The 27,235-nt window shown below is 40.7% G+C and overlaps 1 protein-coding gene across 1 annotated transcript in view; it reads right to left on the reverse strand.

Annotated features, from left to right (window-relative positions):
• LOC122813657 (integrin alpha-X-like) overlaps positions 1-27,235 on the reverse strand; it is a 3,682,398-nt gene that overhangs the window by 383,647 nt on the left and 3,271,516 nt on the right. The window contains exon 25 of the mRNA XM_044086096.1: positions 4,495-4,593. Within this exon, the coding sequence (XP_043942031.1) occupies positions 4,495-4,593 (99 nt within the window). The remainder of the gene's footprint in view (positions 1-4,494; positions 4,594-27,235) is intronic.

The following is a 27,235-nucleotide window of genomic DNA, read 5'->3' on the forward strand; positions in this document are numbered from 1 at the left end:
AAGTAGATATATTGGGGTAGCACAGACTGTGGGGTCTGTATGAGAATGCGGGAACTTCCTGGTGAAAGCATACATGTGTTAAATGGTAACAGACTGCATAGACAGACAGACAACAAACAGCAGAGTGGGACTACAGAAGAAGGCAACACAGTAGGGCAGGAGTGGATAGAAAATGGTAAAACAGTAGAGTAGATGTGGGTAGGAAAAGGAAGATGAAAAACTGGAAAGAGGTCATCACGGAAGCATAAGCAAGAGAAATGGCAATGAGCAAAGGTGAAGGGAAAATTGGGACATGCATCCACAAAAAGAAAGTGGACAAGGAGAAGAAAGAATTTTTGGGAAGGCAGGTGTAGACAGCAGTAGCAGTAAATGATGAATGGGAGAGAAAGAGAGGTGTCAATGCAATGACAAATCTATAAGAAAAGCAAGAGGAAAGTGGGTATGAAGAAACAGTCAGCTAGATAAGAGTTACAGAAGGTGAAAGGGATGGATCAGTTTAGTGGGCTTGTAGGAACAGTACAAAGATGGATAGGAAATAGATCAGGTGCGCCACTAGAATGGCTAAGGTGGTGGAAAAGTAGGAAGAAAGGTTGTATATAAGAAGAGCAGTGGCATAAGGCAGGAGGTGATGGAGATTAGAACTAGTATGGGGACAAAAAAAAAAGAGTTCTTCAGTGTTTGGACACCCCCATCTCTAAGAAGATTAAGGGAGAAAGGAGAGATCAGATTACAGTGAAAGTGATCAGAGTACTCATAATGTGGCACTTTAAAGGAGGTGTCCAGGGTGGTCAGTGTGGGGATGGGCAGTCAAATGTTAGGGAGCATATAAAGACCAATTATGTGAAACAGAAGATAGCTGATGTGGTAGCAAACACAGCCATGTAGGTGGCAGAGCAGACAGATTCCTAGATAGGAAGGTAAATGCCAAAAGTGTTAACTGTGCTATCAAACAGAATGCTAGAGAAAGATAGTTAAACAGCAAAATGACGGGCCATGGGACTGCTTGGGAGTAACTGGAGGACAGAGAGAGATCTGACAGACTGGACAGCTGTATAAATGCTGATGCCACCACAGGCCAAAAGGGCAGGAGTGCTTAGAACTGGGTTAGAAAAGTACTACTCAATGACTGGATTTTTAAACTAAGATGGAAGGGGGAGTGTCTAAAAACAGAATTCAAGCTTGAGAAGGAAAGGAAAAAATGGAGCATTACACAAAGAAACAAAGAAGACTCATACAAGTGTGACTCAGATCATGACTGGGAAATATTACCACGTAATGTAAGAAATCTGGATAGGAAGATGATGAGCTGGAATAAGTGATGTAGAAGTGGAGGTAAACATTTTTAGCTTCAGAGGCATATGGATCAGTGACATGAAAAGTTGGGGCAATGAGGTGTCTGGTTTAAATTTTTCAGGGATAATGGAAAAAGGAAGGATGGTAGAAAAATGGCAATCTACATGAAGCAGAGCCTCAAAAGTGAAGTCACAGAGGAAGAGGAACATCCAAAAGGGCTCCCGAGGGCCAACAAAACATTATCTCCATGTAATATGTAATTCATCCAAAAGTAATATCCTCTGGAAGAGACACACAAGGCAGACAGGAGGCTTTCTCGCCTTCTGAATCGGGAGCCAGTGTAAACTTTGGACCCTTTGTGCTCAAAAGACATTGAGGAATGGGATCTCATTCTATTTCCTTCATAAACCTTTGCAGGTATACATAACATGCTCTCCTACATGTGTTCTAAGGAACCATTTCTGGCCACTTTGTAGAAATGACAGTTGTTAAAGTATAGCAGTTTCTTAAATTATTCTGAAGCTGTATCTTGTAAAGAGTTTGCAATCAAGGAATAGCACCAGAAAATGTGAAGAGGAGAATATATTTATCTTTCCTACTTACCACCCCTCCTTAGTCAATAAAGATGCATAAAACTTTTTTGGAATCCATCTTATGATGCATTCTGACTCACTATGGTATATCTGAATTTGTAGCAGAGACTAACGTTAGTACAGGGTTTATTTTAATACAGCCTGAGTCAAGGTGGGTGACTCTCATTTTTGTCACTTCATAACAGGATTATTTATCACTGTGCTTGGAACAGTCAGCACAGAAGTCACTTCTTTCAGCAAGAGCTGAGAAAATTTCCTCTTCTTCTGTTTTAATAATGTACATCTATTTCAGCCTGTTTTTCAGCTTTTACGTTCTCCATGTTTTTATGTTTAAGAGTTTAGAGAACCATGGATGTTTATGATTTCCTTACTTTTGTGAGAGACCTTTTTAAAATATTTTTCGGTTTTAAACTTATTTTCTCTAACACAGGAAGATAATGTTTAAGTAACTCTAAATCTAATGGCTTTACTGAACTTTAAATGTAATTTACAATATTCTGTGCCTTGATTGTTAACAGGTGGAAAAGGCACCAAGTTTGGAAGCCTTTAGGGGGTGTTTGTCTACCACTCTTATGTCACCTGTATTAATATATATTTGTGGAACTACATGGCTTTGAACCAGAAATCTTGGAAATTACAATTTATCTATAATTTCTTCAGAGTGAGAGATAACACTACTCTTGAAAAGCTAACAGTAGGCTTTATGTACATACAAACTAAGTGATCAGTTATTTTACTGTGACAAGAAAAGAAAAAGATACTTGCTAAGACAGCTACACTTGCATTAGTACCTCACTATTATGAGATCAGTATTAGCTGCTGTTGTGAAGATTACTGCTACTGAAGACATGGCTGGGCCAGTATAGTTTAGCTGAAGAATAAAAACACTTGCTATGATGTTTTGCCACTGACTTTCTGTATACTGATATCTGTGTGATCTCTGCATATGCCAGGAGTATCCTCCATGCAGTAATTTGTACTTCTGCAGTTTATCAAAGCCAGAGACATCTAGTCCCAAGAAAACCAAGCTGTTCTATGTACAAAACAAAATAAACTATGTCAGTATAACATTTAAGCTCCATTGTTCAAGTATACAGAGTAAGCACTTTCATAAGAACTTCATCAGGCTGAATTATTTGTTACAAAACTGGTCAATGTATACACAGAGTAACACAGCTTTAACGTTATACTAACCTAGTTTTTTTTTTTAGAAGCTTAGGTTCCATGGTCACATTATTAATACAGTATTTACTCCACTGTTGGAGGTTGGTCTCTATCAGCTAACGCAAGGCTTTGAAAATAACACTCTACAATTCAGCATTCATGAAATAGCCCAAGAAAAAGTCAAGCACTTCCTGTAATTCAACTGACACCCTTCCTTACCAGCATTCATAGACATCACCACTCAACACAGAATCTCGTATATAAAACTTCCTCTGGAAAACTGCTTTGGCATGTCTTTACTATTACCTACAGAAGACCATCAAGGCCAGGAGCACATTTTGATTATTACTCCTATCTTTCATTATTATTGCAAATCCCTGGTGACTTTTCAACATCGTCTAAATTGTCTGGATAGTACCAACAAAGGTATCTTTGGATCTACTTTAAATGTGATGACAGGATTATCAAACTAATGTCACTGTACTTGCTGAAGGTGTCTCTCACCAATCCTAAGGCAATGATCCTCAGACATCAAGTCTGCTAGATCTGCTGGACCGGATACTGTGCCTGGATGCTCCACTTGCAACTCTCAAAATATATTTGGTATTCCATCCCAGATCATTGGAAATGCTACAAGGTCGTACTAATGGCACACCCCAAAAACAAATACGGATATCACAACCTGTTGGACAAAGGCTAGTAATCAATCTCAGTTCCAAGCTCTAGTGAACTTACTCTGAAGGTAACTGACTTACACCTGCCACTGGAAAACTGAAAATAGATGAATAAAAGGAAGAGTGGATCTATCTAATGAACAGCATTTGCATGAGAAAACACTTACTTTCTTTAGATGAACCTGTGGATCCAAAAATGCATTAATGAGTTACTTCAGGACCTCTATATAAATCACGGCAGAGATTTTTAATGATCATGATGATAAGACTTCCAGTTTATGCCCTGCTCCACAGTTTCTGCCCTCATTTCAATGGCATCCAAACTACATATGCCTTTTTGGTGATGCTGCATACACTGATACTGATGGAATGGAGTTCTCCAACTGTTTGTTTTCTGTCAGTGATGTTTAATTGTATGGTTCTAGCAATCACCACTTGAAGGCATTTGCCAAGACTATAGCTTGGTCCTTTTGGCTCCATGGACAACATGCTGCAGAGTGATGAAGTCCTAAGATCCAGATGACATGAGACTGATTAATGTCCAGGCACTGGAGAAGCAGAAGAGGGAAAAGGAGGGTCAGCAGCTTGTATTAAGTTTTGATCCCTGTCTTGCCTCCATTCTAGTTTCCTGAACTTTGTGAATATTATGTTTTGTCTAACCTTCAGAATGCATGCATCTAGCATACAGACAATGTTAGATAAATCTGCTAAATAAGAAAACTATGTTCAGCTGTGTGACTAAGTACAAACTGAATAAAGTGTATAATTACCGTTGATAGTGCAGCAGTCCATGTGAATCCTGATGAAAATGCAGATATTACATGAAATGTTAGGTCAACAGGTAAGTCATGGTCTCCATGATTGTGTACCTACATAACAGAAAATATACACATATATGTAAGAAAAAAAAGATTGATATGCTAACACAATCACTCATAAAACATATGAAATATCTGTTTCATAATACCTCATAATAACAGTTACATAAAAATTGTTGGTAGATAAGAACTCCTTAGATCATCTAGTCTGCCCATTTTCCTAGTATATTGATAAGATGCAGATCCCTGTTACCTGATAGCTTACCGCTTGCTACATGCTACTATAGATGTTTTTTGTCTACTTTGCATTTCTTGAATTCTGTCATACTAGAGTTTTGTTTTCATTCTACAACCTCCTCGGGAAGAGAATTTTAAGTTATGACAACTGTTCCTGAGAAACAAAACATGTAAATCTAACTACTTGTTTGTCAATATTTCATTCCAATACATGTAGCCTCATCAGTTTAGATAATTCCATCAAGTAACACAGATTTCTACCATACTCTCTCTCCTTTCTTCTAAAGCATTTATGTCAACTCATAATCCATGTAAAATATATTAGAATTCCGAGTTATGCTGCAATTGTGCTGTTTACTGAATATGCACAAATGTTAAATATTTCCATAATGCACCAGTGTTTCATATAGCAATAACCCACGCCTGGGTGTGGTAATGCGTGATTTACCCACGGTTGGCGTGGTTTGGTCCCGAGGGCAAAGCCCGAGGGACCAAACAAAGACAACTGTTGGTAAATCCCGCATTACCCACACCCAGAAGTGGGTTATTGCTATTATACTATGACATTATTTAAGAAAAGAAACAATTACTTTTCTTAAATAATGGCATTGTATAATGCCTCTTTGCTGCCCTTCCGCAGCTGTCTGGCATCTGCGGCAGTTCTGATGTACTGCACATGCCTACGCAGTACATCAGAGCTATGGCCAAAAGCAACGGAGAAAGCAAGATCTCTGTTGCTTTTTTACTGTCTCGCTATGTTAAATGGGTTTAACATAGCGAGACAGCTTTAAAATAAGCAACAGAGATGTCCGTTGCTTATTTTAAAGCTGTCTCTATGTTAAACCCATTTAACATAGCGAAACAGTAAAAAGCAACGGAGATCTTGCTTTCTCCGTTGCTTTTTTTTTTAAACCTGTCTCGCTATGTTAAATGGGTTTAACATAGCGAGACAGCTTTAAAATAAGCAATGGAGATCTCTGTTGCTTATTTTAAAGCTGTCTCTCTTTTAAACCCATTTAACATAGGGAGACAGGTTTAAAAAAAAAGGCAACGGAGAAAGCAAGATCTCCGTTGCTTTTTACACACTGTGTCGCTATGTTAAAGGAGTTTAACATAGCGAGACAGCTTTAAAAAAAGCAACGGAGATCTCCGTTGCTTTTTTTAAACCTGTGTCGCTATGTTAAACTCTTTTAACATAGCGAGACAGTGTTTTAAAAAAAGACATACTAATGGAAAAAGTCCGGACGACCGGACCTTTTTCCATTAGTATAAGTCGATTTACAACGTGCACGCTGGCCAATCAGCATGCACGTTTTGGAATATTAATGGGGGGTCATGGTATAATGAGCATTCTATAACGTGCAAAATTTATCTAAGATTAAAAAGCTAATTAAACATTACAATGATGCTGAGTACGTGGTATGACTCTTACTTTAACATTGCACTCAATGTGCTCATCTGTCCAATGAGTTTCACTGCCAGCTTTATAAAGTTCGGGGCTGTGAGAAATTGGAGTTAATGTTGGTACATAGTAGGCATAAGGCAGAAGCCAGTGCTGGATGAGACATTAGTCCCTCACTCTGTCAACTTGTTACTGCAAAAGTTTAAGGTATGGAATAATTTTTGCTAAAAAAATATACAACTTTCCTTGCAGCCACACAAGTTTTGACTTCTGAATGACCACAGTATAAAAGTCAGAGAGGTCAGATGGAACTGGACTTTTGAGCTTAGTGTGATAGCTTTCTCCTTGTGCTATGAATAGCAGCCTTAACCATGTATCTCTGAAATACCCCTTCAAATCAGGTAATCCTAAACCACCTTGTTCTTCTAGAAGGATTAACTCATAGGTTCATAGATTAGTACTAGGCTAACTGCCCTTGCAAGCCATTTTAAGCCTAGCCAATTATCCCTCGTGAGACTCAAACCCTGCACCTTGTGTTTATAAGGCAAACACCTTAACCATTAGGCCACCCTCCCAACCCTGCTTGACTCTTGCCTTTTTCCCCTCTCATAACTGTTTTCATAACTTTTCCTCTGGTTGAAAAAATATGCCTGACCAGTGTATAAAACAAAATGGACCATACCTCTCAACTGTACAGATTTTCACAGAATGTCCAGATTTTGGCCTCCCATTTTTGGCCTGTTCTTCATAAAATTGTGGTTTCCTGGCAAGTTAACGGTAAATCATTAAAGACTGAAGTTAGAAAATAATGATAGACATTTGAGTTTCAGACTGTATATCCTTCAGAAAATGCATACTAATGCAAAACCTGTTATTCTACCAAATTTCTAAGTCTGTAACAGCAATATTTAAAAATAGCCCCTATTTATGGGCCTTTGTCCCACTTTTATTTATGGCTTTGTCCAGAAGTTGAGAGGTATGAAAGGGACTAAAAACATTTCTACTGCCTGTATCTTGCTATCCATATCCATAAAGCAGAGCCTCCAGTTTCTCATTTTTTTGTATCATCTTTTTAGTCTCTTCCCACATATCCTTAGCTGCCATAACAGAATCCTTGTTCACCCATACGCTCAAGTACTTTTCATTTTATCATGTCTCTATAAATATAGATATTTATGAACCAATGTATATGTAGGTACATAGTTTACAGCTATTGCCTTTATTTTATCTTCGTTCATTTTAAATCCCAAAAGACTTGAAACAGTCTCAGAATGTTCTACAACACTGAATTATACTTTTATGGTTTTAATTTGTACAAAATAATATCATCTGCAAATAAAGCCAACTTTTCCTGATTACCATACCAATTATATCCTTGAATTTCTGAGTCCCTTATTTTCTTGAAAGTGGTTCTCGATATAATGCAAATAACAAATTGGGAAGTGGACAGCCCTGCCTGGCTCCTCTTTTCAAATAAACTTATCAGAGAGGAACATCCTCCCCACATACCCACTAATTTTCACCTCTGATTCCTCATATATCCTCCTACTTAACCTTATCATTGTGTCACGGAATGCAAACACTTACACTGTCCTGCTCATAAAATCCCATCTTATTTTGCTGAATGCTTTCTCTGAATCAAGAGCCACCAATAACAGTGGTATTTTCTTTTTTTTCTGCTTCCCTCTGTATTATCATTGTTATATTAATGTTGTCAAATGTTTGCCTCCCCTCCAAAAAAAACACACTGATCTATATCTATCAAGCTTGACAACACCTTAGCCGTTATTTTAGCCATTATAGGCATAAACACTTTATAATCAGGGTTTATAATCAAAATGCCCCTATATGCAGCTGGATATGACGGGTCTTTACCATCTTTAGGTATTATAGCCACCACAGCTTTCTTCCAGGATGTTGGTGCTTCTCCTCCTTTTAAAATACTATCAAACAAAACCTTCTAGATTGTTATCACTTTTTAACCTTCTAACTTCGAAACTTCCACGGGAACACCATCTCCTCCTTGAGACTTTCCTATAGATTGGCTACACATCACACTTTTTATCCCATCTCCTCTTATCATAACTATTAGTAGATGAGCCTCCAATTATTCCACAAATATTTCCCATTTCTACTTTTTCTTAATTTCGACAATTTATACAGATTTTCATATAATATTTCTGAAATATTTCTAATACCTCTACTACATGATCTCTTATATCCCTGTTATGGGCTTCCTAAGCTTGATAACAGCCATGTCTACTTTCTGAAGCCTCAGCCATTGTGATAAAAACTTTTCTGCTCTGGAGTTATCAAAAAAGAGCTGCTAAACAGCAGCCTTTCTAAACTCATGCATATTATTGAGATAATCACTTATTTTCTCTTTAGCACTCTGCACCTTTTTTGTTCCGTGAGATTCCCCCTATTCTACAATACTTTGACCTTTGTCAGCTCTCCTAACTGTCAATTTTTCGTTTATTTCTACCCTATTTTTAAACTCCATTTTCATTTTATCCCTCCTCCCCGCCTAGATGTATTTTCTGAAGAAATTTTTATCTTTCCTAATAACCCCTGAATAATTTCCACTATGCAATCCTTAAATTCCTCTCTTTTTAACAGCTAGGCAGGAAAGTACCAGTGTCTCATTTTCATTTCATTACCACACATTTATATTTTAGTTATTATTGGGAAGTGATATGAAAAAGTTATTGGATGTGTATCAAACAATTTCTGGCTAGACTAACCCAGTTTTTGTACCTTGGGGAATAATACATAAATTCTCTCTCAGCTCCTACTACTGAATTCAAATCTTCCATACCAAATATTTTCACAAATTTCTTCAAAAATCTACCCCCCTTTTGTTCTATAATCCCTTTTTAGGCCTCCAAGATATATCCTCACTGTTGCAAATCAAATTCCAGTCCCCACCTATAAGCAATATTCCCTGCTAAAAGATGATTATTTCTCCCAGAATTTTCTTAAACTCCACCATAACAGTTTAACGTGGAATATAAATATATGACAGGGTAATCCTCTTCCCTTGCCAGTAGCCCTTTACTACTACACATCTACCATTATCATCTCCCCCTCCCCCTCATTTATCATGATAGGAGCTCCTCTAGGAATTAATATATGTATTCCCCTTTTTCCTTTCTCCCAGATAGTCCACTGATACCCATCCTGAAATCCTTTTTAAATTCACATTCTCATTTCTTTCCAGATGTGTTCCCTGTAGCATGGCTATTTGCACTCTGCATTTGTTAATACAGTTCACTACTCTTTTTGAATATACTGTGAGACCATTCATATTCAAAGATAATATGGAAAGTGTTAACCTGCTATGTTTAACACCTTTTTAATGTCTAGTTTCAGCTTTTGTATTACATGCATACATTAATGTTTGGCAGGTTGATCTTTTATACAGTTGTTTCTTGTTATATCTATTTGAATCTGTATCACCTCTTACAGCACTTTTTGCTTTAATGAAAACCATCAAACAAAACATAAACACCCTCCCAAAACATATTAACTTAATGCAAACACATAACTATGTATATCTTCAAATAATGAAGTTTAAACCTCCTAATGGGAACAACTGTCCCAGTTTGACTGCTACACTAACAGGCTTTTTAATTAACCTATATTGAAGACTATCCATCCTAAGATACACGGTACAGCCTGTGCTTCTACTTACACTAAGTACTGTCTGTTTCTGTTTCATCTATATTTCTCTCCTAGATGTTGAAAATAACTTGAAAGTTTTCAGAAAACATTTAGCTCTTGGGGGGATAAAGTATTTTTTTTTTTGCCACTTATCAGCTTGTCTCCATAGAAACATGAAAACCAGATATACAGCTGTCTTCATTACAAGCTTCTCATGGTGCACTATGAATATTTATTTGCTAAAGAAAAACTTTTCATTACATTCGGTGTTATTTGATTTACTTGCTTCCACTTAAAACTTATTAGATTAAGCCAATGGCCTTAATCCAAGCATTCCCCTATGCAAAAGTAAGAAAAAGCATATACATTTTACTTATTCATTACTTAAATTACTGGCACATCTCCATTCTCTCCCCACTATTCTGTCCCCACTATCCAAATGACTGGAAAAGTGTATATACACACAGCTAATCTACCTTACCCACAATAACTTTCTTACACCCACCCAACATGGTTTTCAACCAGGGCATAGTAAAACCACTGCTCTCATCTCCTTCATGGATGTTGTCAATAAAGCCATAGACTCTGGCCAAATAACTTCATAATTCTACTAGATCTATCAAAGCCCATTGATACGGTATCACATCATACATTCCTATAACAATTTTCTGTAATGGGTTGCTCTCAACCCTCCCTACAGTGGTTTGCTAGCTATCTAACTAGTCAGCAATATGTAAAAAGGCAAAATAGTTTGTCTCAATTCCAAGGAAAACAAAACTGGAGTGCCACAAGGGTCCATTCTTGGGCCCTTGCTCTTCAACATCTTCATTAATAACTTACACACCACTTCTCTTCAAAAAAGAAGTTGAGTCTTACCATAACATTCCATCTATGTTATCGAGCTTCATTCATTCTTGACTGTTGGGTTCGGTTCCAATCCTCGGAACAGACTCAGCCATTATAACAAGCTCATGCCAGACAAAAAACTCTCGAGCCAAGACTACCCATACTGCCTCTCTTCCCTTTACTTCAGATCGAGTTTGCCCATCAAGAAGAAAAACATGGAAGCTTTGTCTGAGCAACAACCCTACTAGGATACCAGGACTAGTTCTGAGTCTCCAGGTGTCCTCTGGATGGGTCAGGAGGGTGGGATGTCAAGGTCAGGAGGGTGGGATGTTAAGAATGAATGAAGATCAACAACAAAGATGGAACGTTATGGTAGGACATAACTTCTTTATCTGATGTTGTCAATCTTCATTCATACTTGACTGCTGGCTTCAGACTTAGATCCTGGGAGGCCCTAAAGAAAGGATATTCCTGAGACCATAGAGCCAAAGGATGCTCTTCCCCTGGAGATCACATCCAATTTGTAATGAGTGATATATGAGGGGTAGCCCAAGTTGTGGCAGCGCATACATCATCCATCCAATCGCTGGAATGAACTACTGAAGTGGAAACAGATCTGGTAGAATGAACTCTAAATTTTCTTGGTAAGTTTAGTTTATTTTGACCATAAACAAATGCAGTGCAGTCTCTCAACCACTTTGACAGGGTAACTTTTGAAACTGGTTTGCCCAATCTAGTATCAGAAAAAGATAGAAACAATTGGTCCAATTTCCTAAATGATTTTGTTCTGTCCAAATAAAAGGTTATAACTCATACCATGCGTTTCGGCCCCAAAACTCGGACCAAAGCACAAAAGGAGGTGGAGTATCTATATTCATCAAAGATACCTACACCTCCAGGTTAGTGGCACTGCACGAAGCATCGGAAACCATCCATGTGCAACTAACAGCGGGCAAAACTGCCTTTCAGTTTGTAGCCTGCTACAGAACACCCTCCTTATTACAGGAACCCCACTTGACATTCCTGAGAACACTGGAGAATATGAAGGTCTCTCCAAACACTATGTTATTGGGTGATGTCAACTACCCAAACATTGACTGGGAAAACTACTCAAGCCCTAACACCCTCACCCAACGGTTCCTTGAATTTATAAACTCTAACGCAATGGAACAACTGGTCACCACTCCCACAAGAGGGAACAACATATTGGACCTGGTCATCACCAACATGGGGACTCTATGTTCCACACCACAGGTAAACCCCTCATTGGTAAGATCAGACCATAAACAAATTTCCCTGGACATCCATATCCCGTCCCCACCCCCAGCCAAGGAAATCACTGTAAAGAGTTTCTCAAAAGCCAACTTTGCACTTCTCAAGACTGAGGTGGAATCCTTCAAAGCCCCTGGGCCAGAGGATAATACAGCCCAATCCGCAGAATCCTTTACAAATGTATTCTATGAGCACCTGCAGGAATGCATGGATCGTGCTATCCCAAATAAAACCAAAACTCACTCCTCCAAAAACAGGAGACTGGTCTGGTGGACCCCGGCCATAAATAAGCTATACAACAGAAGAAGGAAGCTACTACATGACAGAGCAAAATCTCAAAAAGGGAAGGCATCTCTGATCAGTATTAGCAAAAAACTTCGATCCCTCATAAAATCATCAAAGGCCAGTTTCAAAAGAAAAATTGCCCTAGACACTAAAGATAATCACAAGGCCTTCTTTAGTTATGTCAGGAACATGGGTGGAAACTCCCAGATATGCTCTGAATTGTTGCATAATGGTACAAAATATACTGAACCTACAGACATAGCCAACATCCTGGCAGACAGATTCAGTGCAAACTTCTCCCCCCCTTCCCCCACAAATGCCTATCCCAACTGAATGTAACCTCCCTGACATCACAGATGCACAGGTGAAAGCTGCCCTCTCCAAAGCAAAACACACAGCATCTATGAGACTGGATGGTGTCCCAGGCTGTGTCTTACATGAGCTCCAAGAAGAACTGAACCCTCACATTAAGTCACTGTTCAAACTTAGCCTTACTACAGGATATGTACCCAAAGAATGGTGTACAGCTACAGTGGTCCCACTCCACAAAGGTGGTGCCACAACGGACCCCGGAAACTATTGCCCCATAAGCCTGACTAGTCTGGTCTGTAAAGCTATGGAGAGTATTATCATGGAACTCATAAACAAAGACATTGGGAGCCTCCAGACGCTGGACCCTACCCAATTTGGCTTTGTTAAGGGCAGATCTTGCCTCTTAAACCTAGTTGATTTCTTTGAAACAGTTACCAAAGCCATAGATGAGGGCAAGGTAGTCCACACAGCCTATCTGGACCTCGCAAAAGCCTTCGACACAATACCCCACTCGGGTATCATAAATAAGCTTACCAGCTTAAATATCAACCCCTATATCACAAGATGGGTTACAAACTGGCTCAGAGATAGAACTCACATGGTCAGAATCGCAGGTGCCATGTCCGAATCCAAACTAGTTACAAGTGGCGTCCCACAGGGCTCAGTTCTGGGACCTCTCTTGTTCGGTATATACTTCTCTGAGGTTCAGGCTAACACAGGGGGATTATGGCTGACAAAGGTCGCAGATGACTGCAAACTGGGGGCCACAATCGAATCTCCAGCTGACACAAGCATCCTCCAAAAGGGTCTCACAGAGATGGATGCTTGGTGCCAGAGCCACGGCCTCAAGCTAAATGCTAAAAAGTGCATAGTCATCCCCTTTGGGAAAAACAAGGTGCCCACAAATTACCACATAGGTGGTAATCCATTAAGTACGGAAGAAGAAATTAGAGATTTGGGGACCAACGTAGATAGTAATCTCTTCTTTGATAATCACCTTGCCAAAGTGGTTAGAAAGACCTTCTATATAGCCCACCTTATCATGAAAGGGTTCGCATCTAGGTCAAGAGAGGTCATTGTGCCCCTCTATTCGTCACTCATCAGGCCCATAATTGAATACAATGCCCCTTTTGGGATGTACCTTACCCGACATCTGCAGCAACTGGATAGACCCCAACAGTACCTCACCAAGAGGATCATGGGCTACAAACAGATGTCTTATGCAGCTCGACTAAAGAAACTCCAGCTCTACTCAGTTGCTTACCGCCTACTCAGAGGTGATCTATGCCTGACGTACAAAGCCATGTCAAACCCAGAATTAATGGACATGCTCCACCTCAAAAAATCCAAGTCCCTTAGAGCTACATGCTCCAGGGAGCTAAACCTCAGCACAAAAATAAATAGGACATGCTGGAGGGACAGATTCATTTCCCAGAGGCTCCCCTCTCTCTGGAATAGAATCCCAATTCATGTTAGACATAGCCCCTCGCTGACCCTCTTCAAGCGAAATTTGGATGCGTGGATGGGAAATCGCAAATTCACCCCTGGGATCTCCCCAGTGTCCCTGCTAGACAGAGGCATAGTAAACTAATCTTAAAAGGGTACCTTCTATGACCTACTTTACAGAGGCACAGTAGGCTAATCTAATAGGGAGGTGGAAGCCAAATACACTCTGGCTAGGCTTATAAATGCCCTAGGGCAGATAGCCTAGTATCTACCTATGAACCTATGAATGTCCAACAAATGTAAACAATATTCTCCCTTGTTTAAGAAATTTGGAAACAATACTGGTAAATCTATTGTCTGATTGATACTGGAGTCTAACATTACTTTAGGCAGAAAGGAAGGATTAGTTCTGAGTGATACTCTCTCTTTGTGAAAAATGATATATGGATACTTTACACACAAAGCCTGTAGCTCTGAAATTCTTCTGGGAGAGGTGATAGCTACCAGGAAAAGGGTCTTATAAGATAAAAACTGGAGGTCACAAGTGGCTGCTGGCTCAAATGACTGACAAGCCAAACTTTGCAAGACCAACGTTAAGTCCCAAGGTGCTATGGGATCTTTGAAAGGTGGTTTCAAATATAAAGAGCCCTTAAGAAATGTTTTACAAAGATGGTGAGACATTAAAGAATGATCATGGAATCCATTATGGAAATTGGAAATAGCAGCTAAATGAACTCTAATGGTAGATGTTGAGGCTCCAAAATTAAATAAAATGGCTAAACAGTTCAAGACCTTATCAACTGGAGCCGAGAAAGAATCAAGACCTTTTGTATCAGACCAAAAAACAAATAGTTTCCATTTGCTAAGGTAAAGTTTTCTGATGGATGGTTTATGAGAAGCCAGAAGTATTTTTTGTACTGAGGAAGACAAAATATTTCACCTGGCAATTACCGGAAGTGGAGAAACCAAGCGGTCAGCTTGAGATTTTGTAGGTTGGGATGAAATAAGCCCTGAGGATGAGATAACATATCTGGAGTCAGATCCAGAGACCACGGGGAATGAACTAGGTGAGGCCAGAGAAAGGGGAACCAGACTTGACGGGGTCAGTAAGGTGCAATGAGAATCACTTTGCTTCTTAATCATTGGGCTTTACTCAGAAATTGGGGAATTAGAGGGATTACAGGGAAGGCATAAAGAAGTCCCAGGGGGCCAATCGTGTAGAAGATCATCTCTTGGAGACTCCCCTGAGGGGGGGGGGGGACTAGGGCAAAGTAGCTGCTGCATTTGCAGTTTATGGGAGAGGCGAACAGGTCACAGCAAGACTGACCCCATCGATGAAAGATCTTCTCGCTACATCGTGATTGAGAGACTATTCATGAGGCAGGAGAATACATCTGCTCAGTTTGTCCTCAATTATGTTGGAGATTCCAGGGATATGCATTGCTATGAGAAAGCAGTTGGAGGCAATTGTCCACTGCCAAACTCTCAGGGCTTCTCAGCATAGAGGATAGGACCTGGTTCCCCCGTTTGTTAATGTACCAGACTACTGACATGTGTGACTGGATAGCAATTCTCCCTGAATGAAGGACAGACTGGAATGCCTACAATGCTAAAAGAACTGCCCTCGGTTTCAAGACACTGATATGCAGATTGGCCTCAAGAGGGGACCACGTACCTTGGACTGTCCTTCTCTGAAAATGCCCCCCCACGCTATAAGGGAAGCATCCATGGTCACTACGGCCTTGGGCTGAGAGTGGGAGAAGGGCTGACTCCATAGGTTCTCTTGGTTTCATCCAACAAAGTAAATCCTGCCTGTAGCGGTTTGTTATGAGGACTGGATGAGACACTAGGTGAGTTAGTGACCACTGTGAAACAAGGAGCCACTAAGCAGCCTGATGTGGTACCTGACCAGGGGAACTAAGTAATTGTTGCTGCCTTGGACCCAAGAAGTTGCAAGACTAGGCAAGCCGGAACCCTGTCTTGAGAGAGTATCACTTGCAGTTGTGATCTTAACTTTACCAGTCTGTGATGGGTCAGGGAAGCCATGTAAGATTTTGTGTTTAGACTAGCTCCGATGAAGTCTATGTTCTGTGTGGGAGATAGCTGTGATTTTTCTGTTTATTGAATGCCTAAGAACTCGACAAGGCACAAAATATAGTCCAAGGCATAAAGCAGCAGATGCCTGGTGGGGGCAGTGAGGAGCCAGTTGTCTAAATATGGAAACACCAGGAATCCCTACAGCCTTAAGTGAGCTACTACAATTGTCATGCATTTGATGAACACCCTGGGGGCTGTGGTGAGACCAAAGGGCACTACTCAAAATTGGTAATGACTGGCTCTTAGCCAGAAGTGGAGAAATCTTCTGGAGTATTTGTCCATCTATGTGGTGGTACTCATTCTGAAGATCTATAGAGCACATCTGATTGTCTTTCTCCAGAAAAAGGACAGGTTGAACTGTGACCATCTGGAACTTTTTCTGTCGTACAAACTTGTTTAAAATACTGAGGTCTAAAATCGGCCTCCAGTCCCTGTCTTTTTTGGCACTAAAAATGTATTGAGTGAAATCTGGATCCTATCTGGTCTGGTGGGACTGTTTGGATGACTTTTTTTAAAAGCAGCTTTTGAATTTCTAGAGCTGCTATATCCATGTGACTGGGTGGAATGTCAGGGATTCGCTTTTGTGGTTTGGGGCAAAGAATGAAGGGAGTGTGGTAACCTTTGGCAATTGTACTCTGCACCCAGGAATCCGATGTTATTGTGAGCCAGGCTGACTGGTGCAGAGAAAATCTTCCCCCGACTGCTTCCAGAGGTAAGCAATCAGGCCACCACTTAGGAATGCTGGTACGGTTGTCCAGAGAAGGAATCTCTCACACCCTGGTTATGCGAGTCCCCTCTGCCATGAGAGTGCTGTCTTCCTGAAGAGTTACTCCTCTGCCCTGAGGAATACTTGCCATGTGTCCCAAAAAGACCCCTGGGTCTTACTGAACCACATCTTTCCATCCCTCTGATTCCTGGAATAAGGTCACCGAGGAGTGGAAAAATGCATGCCCACGGCAGAAAGGATCTTTCTGTCCTTCTCACACCTGGCTAAAGTGTGTCTGACTTTTGGGCCAGACAACGAAGTAGCATCCACTGGTGCACTGATAAAGGAAGACTTAAAGTGGTCTGCAAAATCACACAAGCGCATCCAGGCGTGGCGCCAAATAGCGATACCTGTACTCGCTGCCCTAGAAGTCCCTTCAGCTGTATGTGCAATAAACTGCATAGACGAGTTGGAAATTGACTAGGGTGGAAAGCTGAGAGGCAACCTTATCCCGGACTTCATCAGACACTGCTCCTGCTAAGGTCTCTGACAGCTCAGTTATCAGTTCCCTTTCGAGTCGAGTAAAGTTTGCCAAGAAGTTCAAAGACCATATAGCGAAGGTCGATGAAGCAAAGGCCCACTTGCCAAATCTGCCCATCTTCCGAGACTCTCCGTTTGGAGGATGGACAGGTAAACTCTCTTTGGTTAGTTCTTTTTTGTTGCTGCCACCACCACTATGGTATCCACTGCTAAACCTCTTTGACCAGTGGGGCTGATCTTCCGAGGGTGAGAAAATGTTTTCAGGTCTCCGGGGGATTGACTCTATGGGGTCAGAAGCCTTCCACAATGCACAATGAACTCGATTAGTTCATCTTGCGGGGGGGGGGGTCACTCAAGAAGTAGATGGCTGGGCAGGAAATGCCTGCAAGAAGACAGATTCCTCGAAGGATGGGTTTGAGGACTTCCAATCACCCCTCTGTTTCAGAATATCTAGGATGTCTCTAAAGGAGACATCTTCAGGAGGTGATCATGGCGACCCTTCCCCTTCATTGAAATTTGTATCCTCAGTGAGTGATTCTTCAGTAGAATCCAGGTGCTTCCTCTTGCATGATCTCTTACGGGGTCGCTCCTCAGGTGGAAGGTCTGAGGAGGACTCCGAAGATAGGGGACCCTGCAACAAGGTATCTTGCTGCTCTTGTGCCCACTGTCCTGAGGTAGCAGAGGATACATAAATGTGACACTCCCAACAGGGATGGTGCCAACTGTTGGCCTGCTGTGGCTAGACTCTCTCCATAATCTGGAAGGCAGGACCACCTGAAGAGGGATGGGAGCCCAGAACTGAGAAAGACAACCTTGGAACAGGGGTCACACTCTGCTCCGATGATCTGTCCTCCAGAGTAGAAGTCAAGAGAGGACTTGTAACTGCCAGAGTACTAGAAAATGTAGACGGCACTGTGGAAACAATTGGAGGCAATCCAGGGATCCTGGAGCCGACAGCTAAGTCACAGTCCTGTGTGCGATGGCTCCAAAGGAGCAGAAGATTCCAATGCTAAGGTGAGATCCACCATCAGCACCGAAGTAGTTGGCACCAGGAGTGTTGAGGTTGTGGGCTCCAACACCTGCAGAGAGACTGAAGGAGGAAGATAAGTGGGAGTTCCTTGGAGAGTATACCTCAGCTCTGGTAGGGAAGGAGGTGTGAGGAGGACCTGGAAGTCCTCTGGCTGCCAAGAGCTGATCCACCAAACTAACTATGTCTAGTTCTGAAAGACTCCTGGAGGAGTGGATGGACATTCCCGAAGGTGATTCCGGTCTCTCTACAAATGGGCTTAATTGCTTACCCAAAAATGGGTCTATAGATGGGGAGTACCTAGTGCTGGGGGTACTTACTAATTCGACCTTTGGCACCATGCTTTGCTGAACAGGTACTTGCTTGTCTTAGGAAGATGGAACCAACAAATTTGAGGAGACCATTGGTGGAGCCAGGGAGATAGTCGGTATGGAAGACACTGTAGAAGTTAGAGTAGTCTCAACAACACATGGCAATGTGGGAAATTTTGCAGGTTTCAGTGCTGGAGTTGGAGTCAGTACAGTCTTATAAACTTTAGGTTTTTGGTTCCAATGAATGGGTTGGAACCTGAGACTTACAAGACTTAGTGTACCTTAGGAGATGATGGTACCAAGTGGCTTTTTTTAGTCTCTGTCTTGGGATATTTAGACATCCCGGCCTCAAATAAAGCTGCACTGAAAGGGCATTTTAGTAAACCCTGTAGAATAAGTTTATTCATTCTCTCAACAAAGGTGTGTTCAGTGAAACCCTTGCATCGCTCACATGGGGTTGTAACTCAAGGGTGTGAGCAGTGAAACCCTTGCAGAGCTCACATGGGGTTGTAACTCAAAGTGAGGGACACATAAACAAACACATGAAAGATGCCCATCGGAATTGGGCATCTTTCTGCCACAGTCCCTACATTGTTTGAACCCTGTGGTTCCCTTTTTTCTGCCATCTTCACAAGACACAGACACACACAGACACACAGAGACAGACACACACACACACACATGCACACACCCGCACACGCACACACATCCACACGCACGCATGCACACAGACACACACGCACACACACACATATGCACGCACACACAGACACATGCATGCACACACACAGACACATGCACGCCCACACACAGACACACATGCACGCACGCATACACACACACAGACACGAATGCACACACACAGACACGCACACACACAAAACCACAAACACTCAAGGAAATAATATATATATATATATATATATATATATATATATATATATATATATTCCGACAATGGTATCTGAGAATACCTACAAAATGAGTAAGAAAGGGAGAGGGGAAATCAAAGGATACCAGCAATGGTATCAGGAAATACCCATAGGTAGAGGGGAAGGAGGGGCTTATACCAACTATGGTAAGTTAGACTACCTAAAAGGTACGAAAAGGTGGTTTAGATACTAGCTATTAACAACAAACATACACTAATGACAGTCTTAGGAAGTAAGAAAGAACAAAATTAGTAGAAGAGAGGTAGACAAAAACCTTTCCTATAATGAAAAATTAGCACTTAGCTGAGAACATGGCTGACATGTCTGATTTTATATCTGGCAAGCGTGATGTGAGGTAAAGGGAAGAGAGGCAGTATGGGTAGCCTTAGCTCGAGAGTTTTTTGGCTATCATGAATTTGATACAACGGCAGAGTCGGTTCTGAGGATCGGAACCAAAGCCAACAGTCAAATATGAAAGAAGATTGACAACATTAGATGATCTAATATACAATATGCCAATGATTCTACTATCATCTTCTCCTCCAACGGCATCCAGCACCTTAAGCAAATAACACAAGAAGTCTTTACCTCTACTGAATCTTGGCTGAGTGAAGCATAGTTACTCCTCATCCCCAATAAAACCAAACAACTTCTACTCGGTCCAAACACTCCCAATTTTAATATTTATTTGCAAAACAACACTAAGAAATCATAACAGATGCAAAACTATTAGGCATCACCACAAACTAACACTTAGCAACATATACATAATGCCATAAGAAAGACACACATCAAATTAGGAATATTATATAGACATAAAAATGTTATGGATACTCAAATCAAACGAACACTTGCTAATGCCTATCTGCTCCCATCCCCTTTATATGGTGCACCTATTTTTACAGCCTACACATGTCAGTAAAGCCTCAGTCCTGCTATAGCAAATTTTTTAAATTTGCCACAGATTCACCACATCATTCACACCACTGTTATGCCCTTAATAAACTAAACTGGCTTGAACTCCATCACCTTGACTTTCTACAGCTATCTATAGCACACAAAATATTATATAAGCTGGAAAGCTGCCCTGCCTTAAAACGTGTTTTACACCCTTACATCACTACCAGAAGTATCTGTTCTGAAAATAAACAACTAATAACAGTGCACAGACCAAATACTAGAGCTGGCCATAGTCTCTATTACTACTGCTAAACTATGGCATGCCTTACCTACAAATATCAGTGCCATTGAATGTCTCACAAATTTCAAGTTCAGATAAAAAAAAACTCCTCAACTCTCATATATGTAAGTGTTCCCTGACAAATAAATAAATCCCTCCTCAGACTTCTACTCTATCCCATTGCTACTTAATTCACCACTTGACTATGTACTCCTTCCTACCATCTCAGCCACTGTACTCTCATCATCCCCACTGTATATTTATCCCTTATAGGTTCTTACTATCTTTCTGCCTTTTCCTTTATTTTCCTTCTTTTCCCTTACCCTATTTTCCTCTTTAACTCTTCATCTATCAACAGTCCAAATCTTTCTCCTCTAGTCTGCTATCTACATACTAGTTCTTCATAACACCTGACCCTATTGTCTTACCTTACCACTACCTGATAACTTTTCCTACTATCTTCTCCACTAGCAATTCTACTACACAGCCACATGAGACACCAACCATCCTTCCAAATCCTTGTTACTTAATTTACTCTATGAACTATAACTACACTTAGTACCTCCCTAAAATCTTTTCCACCTCGTCCTACTAATTTTCTATTTATTTCCCTATTAATTATGTTATTATCACTGTAATTTGTGTGCTGATTTTTTTCTTTTTAAACAATTAGTAATCTGATGTACCTGTAAATTTACTCATAGCTTAGATTACTCTTTGAACATTTTTTCTGTATTATTCCTGTATAAGGCCTGTTAAATGATTCTGTGGAACTTTTCTCCCCAGGCCTCTGCTGAAAATTGGCTTTTTCGCCTAATCAGACGTTCCCAGTAAATAAATGTCAATAAATAAATAAATAAATAAATAAATAATAAATAAATTATACCATGCTCTGTATACTTTTATAACCAGTCCTTCACCTCGATAACCTAACATTACAGCCTACTTTCTTAAACATGCTTTTGTACAGGCTTTCTTCTCTTTTTACACTGCAGAAAGAAAGAAAGAAAGGAAAAAACGGTGCCCGTTTACTTTAGTATCTCTATAACACACAAAAATAACAGAAAATGCTTTACTATATAACATGCAATATATGTCATGTTTTATAAAGAGTGCTGTTAGAAACAAAAATAGTTTTACTTACAGTTACCTCTCAACTCCCTCTTCCCCTCTCCTTAATGTTCTTCCAAACATTGATAATGTGTGACCAGATTTCTCACCACTGAGTGCGTACTTAGGGTGTTGCTACTGATGTGGCAGTTAGCAGGAACATTGCTCTTACTGAAAGGGATAATAATATATTTTTTTACATTGAATTTAAGGCCATGAATTTGGCAACAAATGATTGGTGCTAGCAGGCTGAAAGTATTTTGTTGTGGATTATTTATTGTGGTCATACCAGATTTATTGGCCAGCTTTCCGCTATGTTTTTCTTTATAAACAGACTATATATTAGGAGAAAGAAACTGCTGTCCAAAAGCAGTAAGAGATGATCCCCTAACTTAAAGGACTTCCTCCATGACCCAAATAAGCAAATAAGGCACCTAGTAAAAAAAATCAAAGCTGGCTACGAATCCAAATTAACCACCCTAGCATTCTTTGGCTACATCCGAAACCTCAAAGGTATATCTCAGAGTTCCACAGAACTTGTTGTAAATTGCATAACATATACTAAACCTGGTGATATTGCTAACTTGCTGGCTGACAAGTGAGAATGCCTCCTCCCTGTTTCCAACCAATATATCACAAAGCATCCCTCCTTCATGTCCTCCCCCAGAAATCACCAAGGAATAGGTCCTTAATGCCTTTCCTAAGGCTAAAAATGCAGCCTCTGTGGGGCCAGACATCCCTGGCTGCATTCTAAATTGCTTAAATAAAGAATTAGCTGCACCACTGAGTACCTTCCTTAGCCATAGTCTAAGCATCAGGTACGATCCTGCTGATTGTAAAACTGCCACAGTCATCCCCCTCTACAAAGGGGGTTCCTCTGCCAACCCCGGGAACTACAGACTCACAAGTCTGACCAGCTTCATATGCAAGGCAATACACATAGTTATCATGGACCTTATCAACAAGGATATAGGTGACCTCCAAACACTAGACCCATTCCAAATTGACTTTGTCAAAAGTAGGTTGCACCTACTAAACTTGGTGGACTTCGAGAGAGTCACCAAAGCCCTGGATGACGACAAATCTGTGCGCACCACCTACTTAGACCTAGTGAAAGCCCTTGACACCATTCGCCACTCAGGTATCATAGACAAACTTACCCAATTGCAAGTAAACTAGTATACAGTCAGGAGGGTATCAAACTATTTCACCAACAGAACATCGACAGTTAAAATAGGGGACTCTTCATCAACCTTCAGACCAGTAACTAGTGGTGTACCACAGGGCTAGGTACTGGGCCCTCTATTGTTTGGAATCTACTTCACAGAAGTACAGGCCAATAAAAAGGGCATGTGGTTAACACAGTTTGCAGATGACTGCAAACTGGGTTTGATCACTGAATCCCCCAGCGACACTGACACCCTCCAAAAAGTCTTACTTAAACCAACGACTACTGCCAATGCCTTGGGCTGAAGTTAAATGTTAAAAAGTGCATCATCCCCTTTGGCAAGGGAGCCATCCCTGCAAAATACCACATTAAAACCACCACCTTGAGTACACACTCCATGGTAAGAGGTCTGGGCATACAGGTTGACAGAAACTTCTCATTTGACCACCATGTCTCCACAGTGGTAAGGAAAGCTTTCTATGTTTCCCCACTCATCAGTAAGGGCATTGCCTCCAGAAAAAAAGAGGTTATAATACTCCTGTACTCCTCCCTGATCAGACCTATTATAGAATACAATGCACTCTTTGGTATGCTCCTTGCCAGGCACCTGCAGCAACTGGAGAGACCTCAGAAGTACCTTACAAAGAAAATTCAAGGTATCCAACACCTGTCCTATGCTAACAGACTGAAATCCCTGTCACTATACTCTGTCATACAGACTGTTCAGAGGTGATTTCTAACTAGCATATAGGGCAACCACTGATCCTGCCATGATGGAAATGCTACACATTAGCAAGACAAATGGTACCTCCTATACCCACTCCAGTAATCTCAACATGAGAAGGGTTATTAACAGAACCTGCTGGAGAGACAGGTTCATCTCCCAGAGGATACTCTTACTTTGGAATACACTTCCAAAGCAGAGCCCTTCCCTGACATTTTTCAAGCAATATCTGGATGACTGTAAGGGGAATCGCAAATTCAGCCCTGGAGTGTCACTTACATCTCTTCTTGACAGTCGCAGCTGGTATTGAGCCAGGCCTACTTATAGCAGTATTACAAAAAGGAAGAACTTGGCTAGGCTTGTAAGGGCCTCAAGGCCATTAGCCTAGTAACCACATATGATTCTATGATCATATCTGAAAAAATGCCTGTGTCGTACATATTCCCTGAACAACAGCATTAGATAGGCATGCCAATGAAGCAATCAGAAGATAAACATTAAATGTAAGAAAAAAAACATTGCAGGGGGTTATAAAGCAGTTGCATGATGGAAAAGTAAAAACTAAGACAACATTCCACCCTCAGAGGATTAGAACACTGAACCCAGTGCAGTGAGAATGGACTCGTCATATCATGAACATACTGAGCTAGAGAAGCTATTACAGGAAAGATACTAACATTACCTGTTTCATTATTACTTGTTAACAAGCATGTCTGCTCAGCTCATTTGCATGAAAGATGGCAGTTGTCACTTGCACATGTGAGGAATTCTTCTTAATTTTGCCATAAGACAAGAATTGTCGTTTCTCTGTGGTTATATTTGGCACTTTCATATTGCTGTATGCTAACCATCTCGCAATATGACCACAGAAAAAAGAAGTTATGTACTCCCCAAAACATTCCATGTGTGTTGTCCATCTACGCCTTTATTCTCACATATGGGTCGGATCTAATCTCTTGGCTCTGTCTCGGCCTTATGCAAAAGCTTGTGGCCTCCAACTAAGCTCTTGGGCATTCTACCATTCCCAGAATGTACCCTGCCATCACCTCAGATTTTGTTTGCCCTGTATATATGGTTTACTATGGTACGGTCGAAAGGGATCGGATCGAACCGTTGCAACATCGGAAAATAATGAATTTGGCAACATCGGAAGACCAAAATGTCGAAAAAAGTAAATACAAAGATGCGTATATGACATTTTCGACATTCCCGTCTTCCAGTCATGGTGTTAGCTTACCTCTACAACTTTGCAGGGAGCCTATGCCCCCTGAACATTAAATATACCAACAAAAGAGATCGCACTACAGCGAGGAAATGGGCTCCTTCTGCAGAGGGATATTGAATATCAATAAATGTTTTTTGTAGAAGGACCTGAGTATGTGACTAAGAGCATGTACAAAGGAAAGATAGAGAGCTGGACTTTTGTAAAAAGCTGAATGTGCTGTATTCTTCAGGGATAATCATGTGATTCAGAACTATTGACCTTATTTGTGCATGCAGTTACTCAAGAAATAATAAGCATGTTTTTCTCTTCAAACCAAACTGCTGACCATTGAAATTTAACTGATAAACCTGTTTTGAGAAAGTTAAGATATTCTGCCTAAGACCAAAGCAACAGGGGAACTGGTAAGTGCTGGTTTAAAGATGTGTACAAAGCTAATTGGTCAATTGTCCAAATATGCCTAGCTTAGCAATAGGATCTTATTGTATGTAAAGCTATACATTTTGAAACAAGTTCATTTTTCAGTGTTACATTCCTTTGTCTAATTACCTGCTGACAATGCATATTAAAAGTATATAGGCCAGTGATTTTTATACTTCGGGGAGATGCTGCTCATGAAACCACCTTAACAGTTGGAGCCATGACTCGAATGTTTAGACTCTGGGAGCTGTGGCCACAGACCAATAACTAAAGGGCCCTAAGTAGATTTTTCTGCTGTCTGCCTGTGGAACTAGTTCAAAACTGCACATTTCTTTTGTTCCTCTCTTGGCAAAATTTTGTGACTAATGATGTAATAAGGTAAGTGTTGAAGTTCTCTGTTCTTATAAACTTGATTTTTGCATGACTGTGTCCTTGGTTGTGTAGAGTGATAGTGGGTTTTATCAGGCTACTTATTTTTCATATGCAAGTGGGTTTTCTTTTACATTTTTTGTTAGTAGCCGAGACCTCTTGGTGAACTTGTAAAAATGGGTGCGAGTGTGGGTAGCTTTGTTTAAGAGCCTGAAAAATGAACTCCTGCAGGCAAATGTTCTGAAAATATTCACCTAAGAGTTGGATGTATGTTCATTTGTGAAAAAGATTGACTAAAAATGATGAAAAATGTTTCCAAAAAAATGTAGTTTTTGACAAAAGTGTACTAAATAAATTACATAAAAGACTTATAAAAAAAGGTATTAAAATTCCCTTAGGCTGCTGGTCAGCCTTTAACTCTTGGATGCAGGAATGTAAGGCGAAAGAGAGAAAGTCAGTTGTTAGGAGCCTGAAAGATAATATGGAAAAATTAACCACCCAACTGCAATCAGCAACTAAAATAATTAGTGAACTCCAACGGCGGACTAACTCTGCTGTCCTTTACAGACTACAAAAATTGGAAAAATTGAAGGTTACTCAAATGGGTAAAGAGGAATCATCTGATGACTATTTTCAGTTTCCTCCACCACCATCACTAGTACATTTCCAACCATCTCCTTCGGCACCTCCCATTAGTCAGTTTCACCCCCCTCCCTACTCACCAGATACAACAACCCCACACCTGCCTGTTTCCTCAAAACAAAAAAAAAAAACGTAAAAAAAGCATAAGGTTCAATCTGGAACCTCTGAGGCAACTCCTGCCTTTGCTCCCACTCGGGAACGTGCCTCGCAGCATAGAATTCATTTGCCTAAAAATCAGAGAATTCATCAGATGCCCCTAGTACTGGGTAAAAAGAAAGAATATTATGGCCCAGACATGTTTAATCTGGATGAAATGTCTCCTCCCTCCCATTCATCCTCAGAAAACAGTGACTCTACAGGCGACAACTCAGGGTGGCCCCTATGCCCACTGCGCCAGGTCCCAAACCCAGCCTTTGGGACTGTACAAGGGGCTAATCAAACTATGCAAGTGGTTAGGGAATGGTCAGCTGTAGATTTCCAAGCAATAGTGCACTCACTGCCTCCCATTAGACAAAATCCTGCAAAGTTTGGAAGTTTTAGCTGGTCACATTAAGCTGCAAAACCCAACCATTGAAGAGATCAGAGCAGTACTCAAATATACTCTACCCCGACCCTCTAAAGCATGTCTGGAAACACGGAGTGCTGTCCCAAATTCTGCAGCATACTGACCAAGAATCTGCTGAGATACGGGAGAAAATATTGCAAGCCATCACGGTTGTATGTCCACCAATGCCAAAATGGTCTAAAATTAAGGCTGTCATGCAAAGAGAAGGGGAGACTAC

Source organism: Protopterus annectens, chromosome 10.part0 (genome assembly GCF_019279795.1).
Source record: "Protopterus annectens isolate FY-2018-M chromosome 10.part0, PAN1.0, whole genome shotgun sequence".
NCBI lineage: Eukaryota > Metazoa > Chordata > Ceratodontiformes > Protopteridae > Protopterus > Protopterus annectens.